Raw genomic sequence first — 19,077 nt, 5'->3', positions numbered from 1 at the left:
GTGAAATCATGATGAATCATTTTGTCATCACATGTCACAGAGCAATTTCAAAAACAGACGAAACAGCTAGTTTATTGCATTTGTGGGGGTTGGGGTGGGGGGGGGGCTGCCAATGTGCTGTATAACTGTACATAACATTTGGCTAGTCCGAATAACTTGGACCCAACTTATCCCTTTTTTAACATTCGGACATGATCTGGCGATAGTAGGGTCCAAGCTAAACCGGATAAATCGGTCGACACAATTTTGTTCTTGACCCAAAAACCCAACATTGCCCAACAAAAACATCAGATTTCACCATCAAAATGGCCTACAAATTACTAGATACGCCACCCGTGGTACAAGTAGACATCAATGATTAAGATGGTTGTACTGAAGTTTACTTATGATCCGGATGAAAAGTGAAATTTCCCGTTCAATTCCGAAAGCTCCCCTCGCAATCGTGATCAACACCTTTAATTTCCGACTCGTGGTTGAAAGATGCGATATGGTCATGCCCAGCGTACATTCAATGGTCCCTGTATCCCGAATGCAATTCCGTTACCGAGCGCGATGCATCATTTATGATAATGAGTAGACTGGATCTTGTTTGTAAACACAAGTACATTTCGAACGATAATAGGGAGTCAGGAACTAGGGCAGCTTTTATGTGCAGAAACCAGACTCCCTTTTACTATATGAATATGTGCTCCGTGCCAAAAGCATGCGCAAGTTTAAACTTGCGCGGGGGACTCAAATTGCGCTCGACAGCTTCACTGAGATGATATATGAAGAAAAAAGGGGCGTCAGGTTGCAACATTCTTTCCTCAAAGGGCGCTCAACAGATACACGATCCCCAACCAAGGCTAGGCCTAGCCTACACTAGTCCTGCGCTAAACAACTGGCACTGGCAGAGGGCCAGGAGCTATTCATCCAGTAAAGCACAGTGTCAGTGCTGTCTGTCCTTGCTCTATGGTCAGTGACACAACATTTCAGTTCTTATTACGATCATTCATTAGTGGAGTAATGAATCGACAGACAAAATGTACCTAACAGAAGTTAAAACATTGATCATCTTTCATCATAAGATACTACTATCATGCTACTATATAAAAAAAAGTCACTTTTTTTGCAAAATTTACTCACACAGTCACAGTCACCTGGTCACAGCGGCCACAGCACTAACTTCGCGTTTGCTAGGCTATATCAAAATAAATAAGCATTGTCTTCGCTCTCACGAGAGGGCGCTAGATTTTTAGCGCGCGTCTGGGAGCCATACCCTAATCATTATGATATCTTTATTGTCAATTAGATTGATACCTTAGGTATTGCACAATCAACAATATGCATGTAAACAGATCACGCGGCGGCGTTACGTTATGCACAGTCTGTTTCCGATTTCCACTTAAATTTCCACGATTTTTTTTACCAGGGTTTAACACGTAACTATGTGTCAAGTAGATGAAGAAGGAATTTCACTTTTGGAGAAGAAGCCGAGTTTTGGGTACGCCTTAAAAAAAGATGGATAAATTATTTATAATAGTTAATAGGCCTAGGCCTAATACGCAGTGGCTATCGTTACGGCAGCCGTAACGCATTTCCCATTATCTATCGTTACGGTAGTACTGCAACTTTTATAAAAACATGAGAAGAAAATATAAAATTAGAAGGAAAAAAGTGAATTTGAACGTTATGAAATTCGGACTTTATTTCCCTCAGCCTCAGGTTAGAAAAGGAAAAAAATTCAGTGCCTTTCTGGCAAAATATCGTTTCCTAATAGAAAGCCGGATTTGGCTAAATATCCACTGCCTATAAACAGAGCCAAAAATCAGAAAATGAAGATAAGATACTGTGTAGGATTCGATTAGTAACAATAAAAGATGACAATTATTATTTTGTGGGACACCAAAAAATAAAATTTAAAAAAAGGATCAGTCACACTGGGACTTGAATGTGAGCGGCATTACTTGCGAATATTCCGAGAAACTTGGACCCTACTTATCGCCTTTTTAAAAATTGGGACATGGTCTGGCGATAGTTGCCAGACCATGGTCCAAGTTACTCAGACTAGCTTGGGAGGTGGGCACGGTATCCACTAGGCCATGGGTCTCTTAATATCTTAGACGGTGCATGCTGACTCGTATACACATGCACGAGGGGGCTATAATTATGTCATGCGTGCGCTATATCAATTTTTTTTTCATCTCTGTCCAACATGAACTTGTTCCAGCTTTGTTTACATCAATGTTCATTTTGGATCTATTTGTCCCATGGACAAACTGCAATGAACCTTCTCCTGTATTCTATCTCGCTTCTCCTGTATTCTATCTCGCAGGGCCAGTTCAAGAGATTGTATGAAATGTGGTGACCGAGCAGTGGTGATTGCAAGGATCAAGGATGCATTTTGCAGGTAATTTTGTATATTATTGGCACATCAAAAGGACAATTATGAAAGAGAATAACCTGTGCACTGTGATCTGTTGGATCAGTTGTTAGATTCGCCTCATTGTTGAATGGTAGGCCTACTCTATTATGTCTACCTATTCCTGCTGTATTGCCACACCCTTTGGCCATGCCGTTGCTCCGGCCATGCCACACCCATGAACTCTGCCCTCAGATGCCACACCCATGAACTCTGCCCTCAGATGCCACACCCATGAACTCTGCCCTCAGATGCCACACCCATGAACTCTGCCCTCAGATGCCACACCCATGAACTCTGCCCTCAGATGCCACACCCATGAACTCTGCCCTCAGATGCCACACCCATGAACTCTGCCCTCAGATGCCACACCCATGAACTCCACTCTCAGATGCCACACCCATGAACTCCACCCTCAGATGCCACACCCAATAACTCCACCGTCAGATGCCACACCCTTGAATTCCGCCCTTGGATGCCACACCCATGAACTCTGCCCTCCGATGCCACACCCATGAACTCTGCCCTCAGATGCCACATCCATGAACTCTGCCCTCAGATGCCACACCCATGAACTCCATCGTCAGATGCCACACCCTTGAATTCCGCCCTTGGATGCCACACCCATGAACTCTGCCCTCCGATGCCACACCCATGAACTCTACCCTCAAATGCCACACCCATGAACTCTGCCCTCAGATGCCACACCCTTGAACTCTGCCCTCAAATGCCACACCCATGAACTTCATCCTCAGATGCCACACCCATGAATTCCGCCCTTGGATGCCACACCCATGAACTCTGCCCTCCGATGCCACACCCATGAACTCCGCCCTCAAATGCCACACCCATGAACTTCATCCTCAGATGCCACACCCATGAATTCCGCCCTTGGATGCCACACTCATGAACTCCACCCTCAGATGCCACGCCTGTGAACATCTGCCTCAGATGCCACACCCATGAATCAGCTCTCAGATGCCACACCCATAAACTCCGCCCTCAGATATGACACCTGTCTGCAAACCCATGTGATCAACCATGAACATCAACAAAAAACAACAATACACTTTACAACTAATACAATTGGCATCCTGTTAGTGTTGCTCTATACTCAAAGCTATTGTAATTTAAATTTATCTTATGTTTTATGTTTTCTTTTTTCCAGATCTTGCTTCTTAACCTACTTTGTGCATAGGTTCCGGGCAACATTTGGCAAAGCAAAAGTCATACGTGATGGAGACAAGGTATGTTTGCATTTATATGTAACTGTGCAAACTATAATGTAGGAATGACAGAAAGTCACAGTGTCAGTTGTAGAACAATAACTGTTAGATTGAATTAACAGTGTACGTTGATTTCTTAATGTTACTGTCCTTTCCTCCGCAGGTCTTGTTGGCTTTTTCTGGAGGTCAGTGCTCGAGTGCCATGGTCAGCCTTGTGAAAAGGGTAAGGAAGCAACAGGTCAAAGGTCACATCAAGGAATAATGTAAAGCACATGTAGGCCTACTTGACATAGGTTTTTGATCTGGTTTTTCATACTACTTTTTTTTTTCTCCAGGGGCTGGATCAAAGCACCCACAAGAAACTCCGATTCACACCAGCGCTGATTTACATTGACGGTGAGTAATGAAAACTTCATAGTGGAGTGGAGATAATGCAAATGTGATACACATTAAAGCCACAGAAATGGTTGAATAGTAGATTTGAAGCAGAAATGAAATGAAAATGAAAAGTTTTCAGTTTCGTGAACGTCAATTTTTTGTTTATATGGTAGTAAAGTAAAGTCTGTCATTAGCCAATATGGCCCATCAGGCCGGCGTTTATCTCTGATTTCCTTGGCAACAAATGACTGCGAATATTTCCATTCCCTCTGGATGGGATGCTAGTCCATCACAGGTAACTCCCCAGCTAATGCCGGTACCCGTTTACACTCCTGGGCGGAGACAGGCAAGTGGGGGTGAAGTGGCTTGCCCAAGGACACAACATATGGCCAGCGGCTGGATTCGAACCCTGGACCCTCTAATCAAGAGTCACAAACCCTAACCACTAAGCCACACTCCCCTACTTTGTTTAAGTGGCTCACTGTATTTGATTTTCCTCATGTGCTTTAGTCGAGTAAAAAACCCCAGATAAGACGAAATTCACTGCTGATTCAAAGAATTGCCCTTGAAATTGTAACAACAAAACCCTTACTTTATCTTAAATGTTTTCTTTTTTTCAGAGGGTGTAGTAACTGGCCAATCCAAGGAGGAAAGAGCTACGACATGTCAGAAAATAAGCGACATAATGAAAGAAACCGGTTTCCCGTGGTATATTGCTTCTTTGGAGGAGGTACTTAATATCCTTGAAGGTTTAGAAATTTCCTATCCGGTTCGTTAGGAAAAATGTCATACACGCGCGTGCACCACTGATTGGATAAACACTCAAGTTGCGTTAGCTTCCGGTTCCATTGGTGCTTTGCAACACCGTGTGAAGTACGCACGGTTGAATTGAGATCACGTCACACTAACGAGCGGGATAATTGGAGTAGGGTCCGATCGTATCACGTCGCAATGCTATGTGACCATCCAGTGTCATCGTGATCAGCCACTATTGCAGTAGACAAGCGTTTGGTGAAACCACGTCGTGCGTTGTAAACTAGACAGAAGGGCTTATTTTCACGTAAAATACCGCAAATTCTTTGTCAATTGTCATAATTGTACCTACCCAGCTCTGGGTGTTGGCTGTGTTTTCACACAGTTTTATGGCATCATCTTAGCTTGGAAGGGTTGCCTACTACCTACAGCACGCAGCACTTCAATCTTTGCCTACTACAATGGCGACGCTGACTTTCCGGTACCCAGATGTAGGTCGGGTCACATGGGACATTGAGAGATCCCTATAACAATAATCAACATTTATATTGAGCATTCTCTGATAAATATTAAATATTAGCCCAATTTGGGCATGTTGCATAATTTATTTTATAAGTTCAAGCGTACACAGCCTGTAGCCAGTGTTTTTCTGTCTTTTAAAAAACCCATTTTATTTTTTTTGGGGGGGGGGGGGGTCCTCTCATGCTACACTTTGTGCAGCAAACAATACTCTATTTTGCTGTCCTTTTCTTAGGCACTTGAAATTCCTGCCCAAAACTCAAGTCCCGACACCTGTCAAGCAGGTTCCAGTTTCCATAGCAACCAAGACCCGAATACAGACGAGTTGGCTGGTAAGCTGGAAGGACTCTGCCTGGAGACAGAGCATACTCAACGATGTCGAGACTTGTTAGCGTCGGCAAAGTCACTTACGGCTAAACAGGATCTTGTCAGTAATCTCAGGTAGGCTATGAAAGGTACAAGATAAAATGTGACCCATCACCACAAAATGAGCAAAAATTTGTTCGTTTTGAGAATTAAGATGGTTTTATTTCTGGATTCTGCAGAACAAGAGCTTCCTAATGGTTTACAACATTTGGGGGTACTGAGTTCAGTTATGGAAATATAGACCACCAGCTAAATTGAAGTTGTAAAAATAAGTTTTGGGAAAATGGCTTTTAAAAATCCAGATGTTGCATTGCAGTGAATGAACAGTCAACTTTGTTTAACGGGATGAAAATATCAAATTAGGTCTTTGCCCTTCACCGACGTATAAACACTGTATACTCAGTGTGTAACCTCCCAAGTGCAAGTTGGGAAAAATCACTCGGGTGGGACTCGAACCCACGACCTCCTGCTTTTTAGTGCAGATATCTTACCACTCGACCACCGAGCTAACGGGATCGGGATGAAAATAGGTTTTAAAGATGTTTGATTGAACAAAACAAAATTGGGAAAAGTAAAGTAGAACAGGACTTACAGAATGAGGAACACCTGAAAACAAATTTTCAAATTTTGGTTTTGCAATTTCCGAATTTAATCAAGAGAAATGTTTTGACCGGTCTAGGAACCGCCTACTCGTGCACAAGGCTCGTCAGTTAGGCTATCACAAAGTGGCTGTTGGCGACAGCGGCACCAGACTGTCCTCGGGAATTCTCGCCAACCTAGCTAAGGGTAGAGGTGCATCCATACCTGTCGCCATGGCGTTTGCAGATGATAGATGGTCAGATGTAACGATCCTTAGACCGATGAGGTAAGGTCAATTGAATTATGTAATTCTCATGAATGTCCTCTTTATTATTTTTTTTGTAAATTCCTGTGAAGTTAGAGAAACAAATTTGTTTCTCTGTGCATTAGAGAAACAAATTTCTTGAAAAAGTATCACCACTGAGACTAAAGAGCAAGGAGAATGCTGAATCAATAGCTGTTGTTAAAATACAAGCCCATATGCTTTAACCCTAACTCCCTAGGCCTTTTTGCTAGGATGTAGCCTCAATCCTGCAAAATCCTCCAATTGGCCTCATGGAAAAATAGTATATAGCCTCAGTCCTGCAGATTCCTCCATTATTTCTTGAATATGGTCCATGGAGGGTTGACCACTGCCTGAATCCTGCAAAATCCTGCGGCAGTGACTGTCAGTATGTTGAGGCTTGCCAATGACATTCTGGAGCAGTACTGAGGATTTCAAGCATAATCCAGGCTTATATTTATGCATGGCTGAGCAAAAACAACACAAGGTCCGGCCCAAGACCTTGACAAAGTGCATCCTACGAAATCAGTAACGCACTTTTGCCATGTAACCTCAATCCTCCGAATTCCTCCACTTTGGCAAAGAGGATTTTGAAGGATTCAGGGCGGTTAGGGTTAAGACATTGCAAAAGTTATTTTCAAGAAGTCTACACAGTTTGAAGATTTTTACTTCATTATGAAAAAACTATCAATACAACATGTTGTTTTACTGAGTAATTCTAACGCAGGAAATCTGTTAAAGATGCACTGTCCAAAACAGGACATGTCAGTTCCTTTTTTTCATAAACATACTTCTTTTTTCACTATTCTAGGGAGTTCACGACCAAGGAGATAGTGATGTACAATGCGCTGTTCAACGTTGACTCCCTATTTCAACCAACATTAGCAACGATGGCAGGAGACTATGCCAGCATCGACACGCTAACTGAGACATTTATCAATGAGCTTCAGACAAACTTCCCTTCCACAGTCAGCACTGTGTTTAGGTAATTAAACCATTCTAAAAGTTACGCCATTCTGAGTGTGTCCCATACATCAGTAACCTCTCGCAAATTTAGTAATCACTCATAAATTTTATCTTTAGTTATAATCTTTACTGACACTTTTTTTTTGGGGGGGGGGGATAAGGTGACATTTAATTTTGTTTCCTCACCTTTTTCATACAAATTTCTGATAATTTTTCAGCCATTACATTCATTTTATTGAATTTACATCAACCCAACGAAAAATTCCATCTTATGAATAGTTTCATTGCAGTATATGCTGCTACATCTGATTCGAACCAGCCAGCCGATCCCGACAAGTTCGGTGGTCGAGTAGTAAGATGTCTGCACTAGAAAGCAGGAGGTCGTTAGTTCGAATCCCACCTGAACAATTTTTTTTCTCACAATCACTTGGGACAACACTGAGTATACAGTGTTTATAAAATACGTCGGTAAAGGGCAAAACCCAATATTGTTTTGTTTTTTTCAGCTTTAATAAAATTGCTTTACGTGTACAAAAGAATAAAGAAGACAAGGTCTAGCTAGACTCAGTCACACTTCTATTAAGAGATTGGTCCCACTTTTTAATTGAATTACGCAGGACAGGTGAGAAGATGTGCACAGCTGGATCCGATGACCCTGACGCAGTGAGGAGGTGCAGCATGTGTAAGGTATGTTTTCATGTGTAGCACTGCAGAATTAACTGATCATGGTTCGTAAGCAAAGAGTTTTAATAATCCACCGATGACTTGTCATGCAAGATAGAGATTGTGTAGATATTATACTATGGTAAAAAAATATGTGCTTCGCTGGTTTTAAACAAGTACGTTTAAAACCGGCTTGGACGTGGATAATGGCCCGAAAAAATGTCAAAACAATTCACAAAATTTCCAAGGATTTTGTTCAACAATTTGGAAAGAATGTTGCAACCTGACGCTGTTTTTTTCTTCATATATCATCTCAATGAAGGTCAGTCAATGCAAAAATGATGATGAGACATGAATCTGGGATTGAGAAACATTTCAATTGTGTTAGGAAATACTTTAAAACAATTCTTGACTCTCCATAGACTTTGTACACAACCACTGAAGTAGCATCAGGTTGCAACACTCTTTCCAACAATTTTACCTCAAGTTTTGTGAAACACCCCTCTGATCATGTCTATGGTATGTGTCTCGCGCGCGTAGTGCTAAACAATCTTCTTTTATGGAGATTGGCGCGTGTGCGGCGCGTACTAACGCAGCAGTGCGGGAATTAAGTGCTTAAAACTAGCCGGTGTTTTATCAGTGGTTCAAAACCACCCGCGTGACGGGCTCTCGACCAATAGGAATGGGTAAACTGTCTTACGTATTTAAGAATAGAATTTAAAGAGTACGCTCTCCCTTTTTGCTTCCTCAGTCAGCGCTTGATACATCCGTGGGGATATCATCTGCTCTGAGTGCTACAAGGTTCTCCTTACATATATCCAGGAAGGAAGGGAGTTCAACCAATGAGAACTCTTGCAAGGCAACCAAGCCGGATGATGCAACATGTACGGACTCCTCATCAGAACAGTGTTGTGGACAAGGTGATGGGAGTTGCCATAGTAACCAGATGAAAAGGTGATTAGAAAGTTTGAGAAATTGAACAGATCCAATTCTTAACAAAACAACAGACTTAAGTGATGTTAGTATTAATTTTTGTCAGTAATACCGATTATTGTTTGTTTTACTTTCAGTGTTTCGGCTGAGAGTCTAAGTAAGACCCTTTGTTACGGTTGCCAAGTAACAGTCAGAGACATGGTGAGTTTCAATAGGTTTTGTTCATCTAATGTAAATATCAAAATTGTCTGGTTAGCGCAGTGGTAATCTATTGTACTTCCACCAAGTTCAATTATTGCCAGAGCCGCTATGTGAAGTTGGTGGGTTGTGTGATTTTGTGTCCTCGGATATATATTCCTCCTACAGATATGTGACGCGGGTATGTCGAAAGCAAGCACTTTTGAGCAAGAAGTCAATTTTGAGTTATCTTAGCAATACTAGTAAAATATAGACCTTGCTCTTTCAAATGCCGCTTTGTTTTTTTAACTGGATATTCCAAAGAGAAGTTTTTTAAGTTTTAAATCGGACTGTCCGAAATGTCACACTAATTTTGCGCCATTTCAGAACAAAATCTTGAACAAAGTGTCATTCTGTGAAATGACATGCCTCTCTAAAAGTGTTTTTTTTTTAATTTGTCAATGAAAATTCAGCTTGAAACTTGAACAGAACATTTTCAACATTAGTAGCATCACAAATTTCAATAAAACCTCAAAATCGCTGAAAATCACCCCATGGTCATTTTGCAGCTGAGTCTCTGCCCAATTCTGCCTGGTTTTGACACACCACGTCATATATTGCCTTCCCCATTTTCTTTAATTTAAAATTTGGACCTAAAGGAGAACATTGCTGAAGCACAAACCAAGGATAAGGCCAAAAAAAAAAAGTCTCCGGTTTCTGGTATGCGCGCGCGTCGCCGTAGCCATGCGTTTCGGCAAAATGAAAAAGATTTTTTTTCAATGAAAGCTGATGTCTCAAAACTGCCAAATTCACTGGTTTGAGTGGAATCCTGCTGCTGCACAATTTTAACGTGTTTTAGATGGGGTTATGATCGAGAATAAGCTTTATGTGGCCTCTCTGGTCTCCCATAATATTTGCACTAAGTTTAGTCGGGCACCATTTGCAGTCATCAGCCGACATTTGAAGCAAAAAAAAACAGGTAAAAAAAAAAACAAATCCGCGTCGCCGCACCACTTTACCAGAAACCGGAGACTTTTTTGGGGGGGCCTAACATGAGTTTTCTTTTCGTGTCTTGCACTTTTTCTCCCTTTCTTTAGAAGGACTTGAACCTACTCCCGAGTTACATCGTAGAGGAATCTGCAAAGATAGAACGAAGGTACGTGTTATATGAAATTCAATTGACGTTCATTTTTATGTTTACCATGAAGCAATCTTAAGCAAAGTAATGTGCCTTCATTGATTATTCTCAACATAATTTTTGTTTTATTTCTTCTTCTAGGTCCAGAATGCGAGACGAAATCAAAGACTTCTTGTTGTGTGAGGAAAGTTGACGTCAATCTTCGCTAATAAAATTTTGTTGACTACAATAGTTGCCAGGAGCATCTAGATTTACCCACATTATGAAAACATTTCTGGTGATACAAGAAGGATGCTGCCAAGGCTGGATTAAGTGTTCCGTAGGCTAAGCCCAAGGCACCAGTGTTCTGTAGGCCCTACTCTGCCCTAGGCACTGACACTCATTTCATGTTGATGCTAAGCTGTACTAAGCAAGCCAGGCCAAACTGGTAGCTCTAAAAGCCTGTGGCACCTTGTTTCAGAACGACAAACTTTACACGTACATTTTAAACGTACATGTTTATGCAGCTATGTAGGTGTCAGTTGGTGAAAAAGAAAATTCAGAGAGAGATGCTAAAACTTTTGAAAAGTTTTCTTGTACAGGGTGAGTAAAAAAAAAAAAAGAAACTCAAATGTCAGGACCAATTCACATACATCCCTATGTGATTTGTTTTCGTTTTGCTGAAAGAACACTTTCCTTTTTGTGATCCGTGAACAGAACTTCAAAACGGTATTTGTGTTTAAAATTCCATAACTTGAAAAGTAGATGAGTGATTTGAATGATTCTTGTACTAAAAGAAAGCTTATGAATTGGGCTTTTAAATCCTAGATTTTGAAAGTACTACATGCAGAACTTCACTAAAAAAATGGTCCCGACATTTCAGTTTCGGTTTTTTTTACTCACCCTGTACTTGTGTTGGCGCATGTGAAGCATCATCGAGTGATTTAGGACAGGAGTCAAAAGAGGACGACCTCGATTAGAAAACGCGTACAAAACCAATGGGAGCTGTTGCAAAAAAATTAGAGTATAAACAAAAGATCGATGATGAGGAACAATAGAAAATTCTTGATTTACACCATAAACAAACCTGCTGGCGTTTGTGTGGGTTGTGTTTTATGGCACGCTGCAGTTGTTTCGTAGGCCCTTAATTTTTTAGTAGGCCCCCAAATTTTTCTTAAGCCCAAAAGTGCCGACTGTGCCTATTGGATAATCTGGGCCTGGTTTCTTGCAGAGGTTTTCAACCCTTCTGTCAATGTACATTGGGATTTAGTATCATTGTTATTCTTGAAATCTGGGTTTCAAATCTGGGTTTAAAATATTGGATTCATTTAAAGCTGTCTTGATTTGAAAAGAAATATTAGTTGGGTTTGTGCATTCTCTCTAAAATTCCTGTTAAATCAAGAAGGAAATTTTATTATTCCAAGCTGATAAAAACCTCACTTTGGATAAGGTTTAACAATTTAATTCCTCGTGAAGTTTTAATATAAATCTGTTAAGATTTCATGCAGACTTGTCAATATAGTGGTTGCATATGAACCTACCTTTTTTAAACTTCCAATAAACAACCATTGTATAAAACAGGTTTATTTTACCAATATTATCATAAGTTTTATGTAACAATTTTGTTTGAAAAATAAAAAGGGTCCTAATAAATAAAACATTATGAAGTTGTATTCGCCATTTCTGTTGATGTTGTGATAAATGGAGGAAAAAATATAATTTTTACAAAGAAAAAGTATTGGATAGCCTATCCAACTTCCTAACCATACAAAACCCAAGAAAATGAATGCCAAAGTCGTCTTTTTAAATTAATTTTACTAGAAATGTAGATTGTCAACAAAATGTGACGGTGGTTTTTATTGCTCCTTTACACGATTTCAAAATAGAGGGCGCTGTGTATTGTTTTGATAAAACGACATGTGCAGCGAGCCAGCCGGTCTGTCTAGCTAGCTAGCTAGCTGCGGTCGATTTGCATGATTTGTGTCAGTAAATGTAGTAGTGACGGTAGTACATTGTTGAATGCAGACGGGTTCACAATGCGCACAGCATGAGTATGTCCTTGCCGCCAGCTGATGTATTGTGACAGCAAATTGGTCGGCAGTCATGGCCAAGGTTGGCAAGGATTTAACAATGGAACGGACGAGCATGAGGAAACGATAGGCTAATTGAACTCTCAACAAATAAATCAGGTAGACATGGTAAGTCTTGAGAAGTGATCGTGTTCCAGTTTGATCATGGAGGAATGTGTTCTTATTCCACCATGGTTTGATCATGTTGTTGGGAACAAATGTTGCAACTCGACGCCACTTTTTTCTTCATATATCATCTCAACATGCTCAATGAAGGTCAGTCATTAAATAATGATAAGACATGAATCTGAGACTGAGAAAGATTTCCAATTTATGTTACTTTTGTTAGGAAATACTTTAAAATAAGGCAGTGGATATTTTGCCGGAGACGGCAAACCTTTAGTAAACGTTAGTTTGCCGGATATGCACTGAACATACGCAGGTACTGTTTTTTTGTACTTAAACATTATTCGGTGACAAATTTTAGTCTGGCTCCATGCCAATATTAATATCGCTGTAACCTCGTATTCGCAAGATGGGATTCAGACCATTTTATAATTTCGGACTTTATTTCCCTTTTAAAAAAAATCCTCCAGAGCCACAAATCTGAAAAAGAAAATGTAATACTCTGCAATAAAATGTTTGAGACATGTTAAAATAATAAAAGAAGAATATTCTTATTTATTTAGGGATGGGGAAAAAAAACTTTAAAAATGTGGCGGGGATCGGGGTCAAACCCGAGTCATCCCGCTCACTAGAGCCTTTGCTTAACCACTACACCAAACGTGCTGCACAACTTTTGATGGGAATTTAATACATCTTATAATTCAGCCCTATCTTAAAGAGTACAGCGCCCTCTGTTGATATGGATTGCCGCCGGCAAACCTTTAGTAAATGTTAGTTTGCCGTCATTACCGCCGGCAAAATATCCACTATCATTTTAAAATAAAATTGTCTTGACTCTCCATCGACTTTGTACACAACCGCTGAAGTGGCGTCAGGTTCCAACATTTTTCCGATTTTTGTATGGATATTCATTCTTGTTGTTTTTGTTTTCATTAATTAATTTGTGTTTTCATCGTCAATCGTGCGCAATGTTTTTCAGCTTTTATGAACAAGTGGCATATATTTTATGCATTGGAGACACAAAAACAAGATTTTTTTATTTAAAGAAAAGTTTTAACCAGTTCACGTCCGATTACGTGTATACACACAAAGGCTTTGCATTATTTGGAACGGATGACGGATATACACGCAACGAATGAGGCCGGAAATATCTGTCAGCGACCCGCTCGCAGCGAGCAAGGCTGGAAATATCAGGGTGTGCTACCCGCAGATGACAGCCTGAACTTGTCTGGCATCGAGGTTCGTGAAAAACAATCCTGCGCCTGAGTCCGGTCAATGTCAAAATAATCCCGGCGCGAACTGGTTAAGGGAGATTAGTAGGGACTTTGTGGAAAGCTGGTGTTTTCAATTCATTAACAAAATAACAACTTAAACAAAAAGGCACAATTTCACCAGGGGGAGGGGGGGGGGGGACAAGTTTTCTGAATTGAGCAAACAATTATTTTGTTGTCTACTTTCAGTACTGTGAGTGACTAAACATGGAAAGAGGACAACGCTCCAGTTTTAGAGCAGAGAACAAACAACAGATGATGAATGTCCGCTTCCAAGATACCAGCCAATCCGCAGAGATTCTACCCAACTTGAACAAGATGCGGAAACAGGGTCAGCTAACGGACACTACAGTTCATGTTGGTTCTCAAAGCTTTCCTTGCCATCGAGCTATCCTGGCATGCTGTAGTGAATACTTCTTGGCCATGTTCTCGAACGACTTGCGAGAGAGCGACGACGGGCAGGTGTATTTAGACAAGATAGATCCCGACATCATGGAACTATTGATCGAGTACGCCTACACATCCATCATCATCATTGACACAGCAAATGCTCAGGCATTACTGGAAGCTTCAAGCAGACTCCAGTTTGAGAAAGTTGTGGGGGCATGCTGCCAGTTCATTGAGAAGAATCTTGATCCGTCCAATTGTCTAGGAGTGCTGATGTTCGCTGACCAACACTCCTTATCGGGACTTTACCAGGCTGCGCTGGCGTACAGTCTGGACAGATTTGAAGATGTCTGCAAGCAGGAAGAGTTTCTTCAGTTGAAGTCCAATCAGCTTGCAGAGTATCTGTCTCACGATGCTTTGAATGTGTCCAAAGAGGAGATGGTGTATCACAGCGTTGCCCAGTGGATGGAATCGAATAAGGATCTAGATTCCTCGGAGCTGCGCAAGCTTCTTAGTTGTGTCCGTCTGCATTACCTCACTCCAAAACTTCTGAAGTCCCTAACAGAAAATCCTGATATCACAGAGAACCTGAAAACATTGACTTTGGTCCACCAATCTTTGGAAACCCAGAAAAAGCTTCAAAGTGAAGGGCAAACACAGGGGCTCATCTATTCCAGGCCCAGATTGTCTACCATGGCTGAAGTCATGGTGGTTGTAGGAGGTTATCGAGACGATCACAGCTGTGTCACTGACGTCAGGTTCTTGAATCCACTTCTAAAAAAATGGGAGACTCTCACAAGTATCCCCCAACCAGTGAGCGAATTTTCGGTCACTCGCCTTGACAACTGTATCTACATCATAGGAGGAAAGCTGAAGGCCAGCTTTTCGGAGTTGGTTTACTGCTACGACGTTGAGAAGAACAGGTGGTGTACGATGTCGGGCTTAAACTTTACACGTCAGCATCATGGCTCTGCCGTGATCGGCGATCAGATCTTTGTCGCTGGCGGCGAACAGAGATTAGGCTTTGTCTCCGAAGTTGAGAGCTTCAGTCCTTGCAGGAACGAATGGCAGACGGTGACTAAACTCCCCGAACCAGTCACCAGTCCCGCCATCGCATCCCATCAACAGAAGCTGTTTGTTGTCGGGGGTCTTGCCACCCAAGCGACGACCTACCGTCATATTCAGTGTCTCGACACAGTCACAACTCAGTGGACCATCATTGAAACCGTCCCGATCACAAGCCGTCACTTCCCGGCCTTGATGTTGAATGGTTACATGTACATTCTGGGCGGCTGCGGTCGTAACGGGATGCAGGTCTACGATCCGGACACCGATACCTGTCTACCATCGATGACCATGTGTAACACAGAGAGACATCTCTTTGCCGCTGTGGCTCTACAAAGACAAGGAGTCATCTTAGTTGCCGGAGGGATGCGTAATTATGAGGCGCTGACGTCGGTGGAAGCATTCAGTCCGGTCGCCACCTATTGGTCAAACGTGGTCGATATGCCTCGTGCACTGAGAGTCCATGGTTGCGGTGTGACCATTCATAGATATTTGGGGCCCCCATTCTACTAAGATGGAGAAACTTGACCAAAATTTACATACATGTAAGAGCGATTCCATCGTTCAGAAAGAAAGTGTAATGTCCTTGAAAGAGCCAAATAACATAATTTATGATTCAGAGAAACGATCCAAAACTCCTAGTCTGTAAAACTCTCCTTTCATGATGTATGTGAGATTTGAAAAATATATTTTCAGGTTTACTCTCTCAGTTCTTAAGAGCTCTTTCACAGACATTACATAACGCTGGAATTGGCCCACATAAACCAAAAACTGTTAATACTAGCACTGTCTGCTTAAAATTCCTTGAAATAATGTTTAGAAACCTTTGGGGATACCCGCATGATGCACAGTAGCATCAATGTAATGCGATTATTTTCACTGTCAGAAAATTGTCTGGGAACTTGAAAATGCCTGTACATGTAGATCACTTTCCAACCTGAACAAAAATGTACATATTGGCTCAAAACTTTGCATAAGGCCAAAAAAAAAAAAGTTCTGCTTCCGATTGCATGGCATTTGAAAAAAGGGTAGGAAGGTAGGGAATTCTTTTTTTTTTGTACTATCATATGGAGATGTCTGCGTGTAGTCCAGGGTAAAAGTTAGTAATTAATGATTTTCGGGATTTCCCCTCATTTTTCCCCCAAAAAATTAGGGTAGGGGCTGTCAAAATAGGGTAGGTAGGGTAACCAGAAGCAGAACTATTATTTTTTTTTTGGCCAAATGTAACCTTCAAAATTGCTTGCTTGCTGGATGTTTGAACTCACTATGTACATGTATTTTCATGTCTGGTACTAGTTTGGCTTCATCCTTCCTTGCGAGATGGAGACAAACGCCATGTACAGTTTTCTGTTTTCAAGGATCACACAAAATGATTACAAAACAAAAGCTTCAAGCAGGCGCAAATGTTTAGCAGGAAGATAGGCACGAGAGAGTGCAATAATACACGCTGCGCAGTACTACAAATTACAATGGAAATAAAATTACATTGCTGTTCACTATTATGAACCCTAGCAGCAAGAAACATAACAGCACTGCTCATATGACTGATCAGCATCCGGATATTTGATGAGTAATTGGGATAATCTGCAAGCTAAAAACATTGAACCCTCCTGGTGGGAAGTCAATATTCATAGCAATATGTAAAACTCTGAAGGTCTGTTTCTGGTAAAGGAATATGAAGTGTTTACATGTATGTATCACACATAGTCACTGCACAAAAAACAGCACTGTGGAGAGCAGTGAAGCGTGACCAAATCTGCCTGCTTGCCCTGAGCTGAATCACACAAAAGAATTGTGCAGGGATATAACATAGACTGTACACTCCACTGACGATTACCGCAATCAAAGATATTTGAAGTGTAGGTGATATAACTTTATAGGCAAAAATTGTTTAGCAAAAATTGAAGGGCCGTAAAGTGCAGAAGACTAGGAAGATTAATATGAGCAGATACATGTAGCTGATTCGGACTATGGTCTCTAATATTGCAATTTTAAGACTAATTTGTAAAAAAAAACAATATTGTGTGTAAATCAGTATTGTAACTGTTAACCTCTAGCAGTATAAATTAAAATAAATTAAAAATTTAAAACTGTAGTAGTAGAATGGATGTGGGCATCAAATGCGTGATTTTAAGAACTATGCAATGTAATTGGAATGAGATATTAGTGTTGGTTATAGGGCAAATACAAGAATTTGCGTACATTATGTCTCGTAACAAAAGTTTAACCCTCTAAGATATTCATGGATTTCCGTGTTTTTTATTCTATGTTGGGCATCTGCAGAAAGAATACCCACAAGAATTTTTTGTTATTAGTCTTATTTTTGTGTGATTATGTAATTAAAGAAATCATTGTGTTACATGTACGTACAGGACAAAAAGCCAAAAAGGGACCTTTTCTTGGACTTGCCCTATAATTAACTTGAGCAGTGGTGCTTGTATTTGTCTTTCATTATAAATACTTCTGCAATTAAATTGCAATATATTATTTTAAAATATAATGCTATACATGTATAAATGTTAAATCTGCTTATAATAGGAATATATTCTAACTAATATTAAGGCAAGCAAAGATGTAATAACTAAGCGGGAAAATATCTGTTGGATTTGGCAACAACATCTGCTGTTTTTATTTGCTTTAAGGGAACACAAATTACAGTACATGTACGCCTAACATGATAAATTATTTCTTTATTTTTCCAGCTGTTTAACAGCACTACATGTTATGAAGAATTTAAAAGTGGTAGATTATACAATTTCAGTGCCTAGCATTCAACAAAATAATTATTTAAGATTTCAATTTCAACATTCACAAATACCTGAGACAGTTAACCCATTCCTATTGGTCAAGAGCCCGTCACATGGGTGGTTTTAAACCGCTGATAAAACACAGGCTGATTTCAAACACTTAGTACCTGAACCGCTGCATTCTGCGCCACATCGCGCAGTACGCGGAGCGTGCGCCGATCTCCACAAAAAGAGATTTTTAGCACTACAAGCACAAGGCACATATCATAGACATGGTCACAGGGGTGTTTTACAAAACATGAGGTCAAAATCGTTCGAAAATTGTGAATTTTCGACTTGTTTTGACCGAAAGGTATTTATGAATGGAAATTAATATGTGCTTGGCCGGTATTAAGCAAGAATGTTTAAGACCATCCAAGCACAATTTATTCGCTTACTAGTTCTACGCAAAATATCCACATAGTGGTTTTGAAAAGGTGTGTTATTTTAAATTGCCTAGCATTCAATAAAATAATTAACCAATTTTGTTGTAGTTTGACAAGTCCTACACAAATATATCCACATAGTGGTTTTGAAACAGTGTTATTTAAATTGAATATTCTCATTATCAAGTATGCAGTTTGAGAGTGTATGTGTATCTACAATCAAAACGTAATTATGGCGTCGTTGAGTTGTAAAATGTTTCCAACGTATTGTGTAATCAGTGCTTGCGTGAAGGTGGTAATAAATGCTTAAAAGGAATCTTAAATACATAAAATGATTGGATTCTCGCAGACTAGTCAAATGTTATTGTGATATAAAGAAAAGTGAAAATACTTGCTAAATGTGTGTAAGTGGTATGATGAAAATACAAGACAATCAGTATGCCTGCATGTGTGGATTGTACTTATTTCATTGCTCTTCAAAATGACATCACGTAATTTTGAACTGATTAGAATGCACATGTACATGTTTGAGGTAGAATACGCGTCTCTCCCCAGCTTTCGAACATGAAGTGTTAAATGATTTCTGTCACCCGCTTTAAAATGAGTTATAAATCAAGACTGGATAA

The 19,077-nt window shown here is 40.4% G+C and overlaps 3 protein-coding genes across 8 annotated transcripts in view; 2 read left to right on the top strand and 1 right to left on the bottom strand.

Moving 5' to 3' along the window:
- The window catches only part of LOC119737885 (CD109 antigen-like), a 54,513-nt gene extending 53,288 nt beyond the window's left edge, over nt 1–1,225 (bottom strand). For 4 of the 5 annotated variants that reach the window (XM_038212527.1, XM_038212525.1, XM_038212526.1 and 1 more), the window contains exon 1: nt 1,126–1,193. The gene's annotated coding sequence lies outside the window, so the exon portion shown is untranslated. Of the gene's footprint in view, nt 1–1,125 lie in introns of all 5 variants that reach the window. The other variant, XM_038212523.1, reaches the window with a different exon arrangement.
- A 75-nt stretch (nt 1,226–1,300) lies between these two features.
- Nucleotides 1,301–11,012, top strand: LOC119737886 (cytoplasmic tRNA 2-thiolation protein 2-like). 2 transcript variants are annotated; one of them, XM_038212530.1, is made up of 14 exons: nt 1,301–1,483; nt 2,315–2,389; nt 3,570–3,648; nt 3,791–3,850; nt 3,963–4,023; nt 4,626–4,735; nt 5,513–5,718; nt 6,323–6,508; nt 7,317–7,490; nt 8,089–8,158; nt 8,886–9,088; nt 9,205–9,268; nt 10,345–10,400; nt 10,524–11,012. In XM_038212530.1, the coding sequence occupies exons 1-14, from the start codon at nt 1,428–1,430 to the stop codon at nt 10,573–10,575; spliced, it is 1,452 nt and encodes a 483-aa protein (XP_038068458.1). In that variant the 5' UTR covers nt 1,301–1,427; the 3' UTR covers nt 10,576–11,012. The 2 variants fall into 2 exon arrangements, with proteins under 2 accessions (XP_038068458.1, XP_038068456.1); XM_038212528.1 differs by having other exon boundaries at nt 1,302–1,483; nt 10,342–10,400; nt 10,524–11,010.
- A 1,357-nt stretch (nt 11,013–12,369) lies between these two features.
- LOC119738234 (kelch-like protein 24) lies at nt 12,370–16,272 on the top strand. The gene is made up of 2 exons (XM_038213024.1): nt 12,370–12,559; nt 14,017–16,272. Exon 2 carries the CDS (start codon nt 14,035–14,037, stop codon nt 15,790–15,792), a length of 1,758 nt encoding a protein of 585 aa, XP_038068952.1. The 5' UTR covers nt 12,370–12,559; nt 14,017–14,034; the 3' UTR covers nt 15,793–16,272.
- Nucleotides 16,273–19,077: the final 2,805 nt, after the last annotated feature.

Source organism: Patiria miniata, unplaced genomic scaffold (genome assembly GCF_015706575.1).
Source record: "Patiria miniata isolate m_02_andy unplaced genomic scaffold, ASM1570657v1 HiC_scaffold_3, whole genome shotgun sequence".
NCBI classification, from domain to species: Eukaryota; Metazoa; Echinodermata; class Asteroidea; order Valvatida; family Asterinidae; genus Patiria; species Patiria miniata.
The sequence above is the reverse complement of the archived record's forward strand: the minus strand, read 5'-3'. Positions and strand labels throughout refer to the sequence as shown.

What these genes read in the sequence shown, in the direction of transcription:
- LOC119737886 (XM_038212528.1), top strand. Translation starts at nt 1,428, where the DNA reads ATGTGTCAAGTAGATGAAGAAGGAATTTCACTTTTGGAGAAGAAGCCG. An exon ending in GGAGGTGCAGCATGTGTAAG is followed by an intron (nt 8,159 to 8,885) that starts GTATGTTTTCAT and finishes TTGCTTCCTCAG; the next exon opens with TCAGCGCTTGATACATCCGT. An exon ending in CATAGTAACCAGATGAAAAG is followed by an intron (nt 9,089 to 9,204) that starts GTGATTAGAAAG and finishes TTTTACTTTCAG; the next exon opens with TGTTTCGGCTGAGAGTCTAA.
- LOC119738234 (XM_038213024.1), top strand. Translation starts at nt 14,035, where the DNA reads ATGGAAAGAGGACAACGCTCCAGTTTTAGAGCAGAGAACAAACAACAG.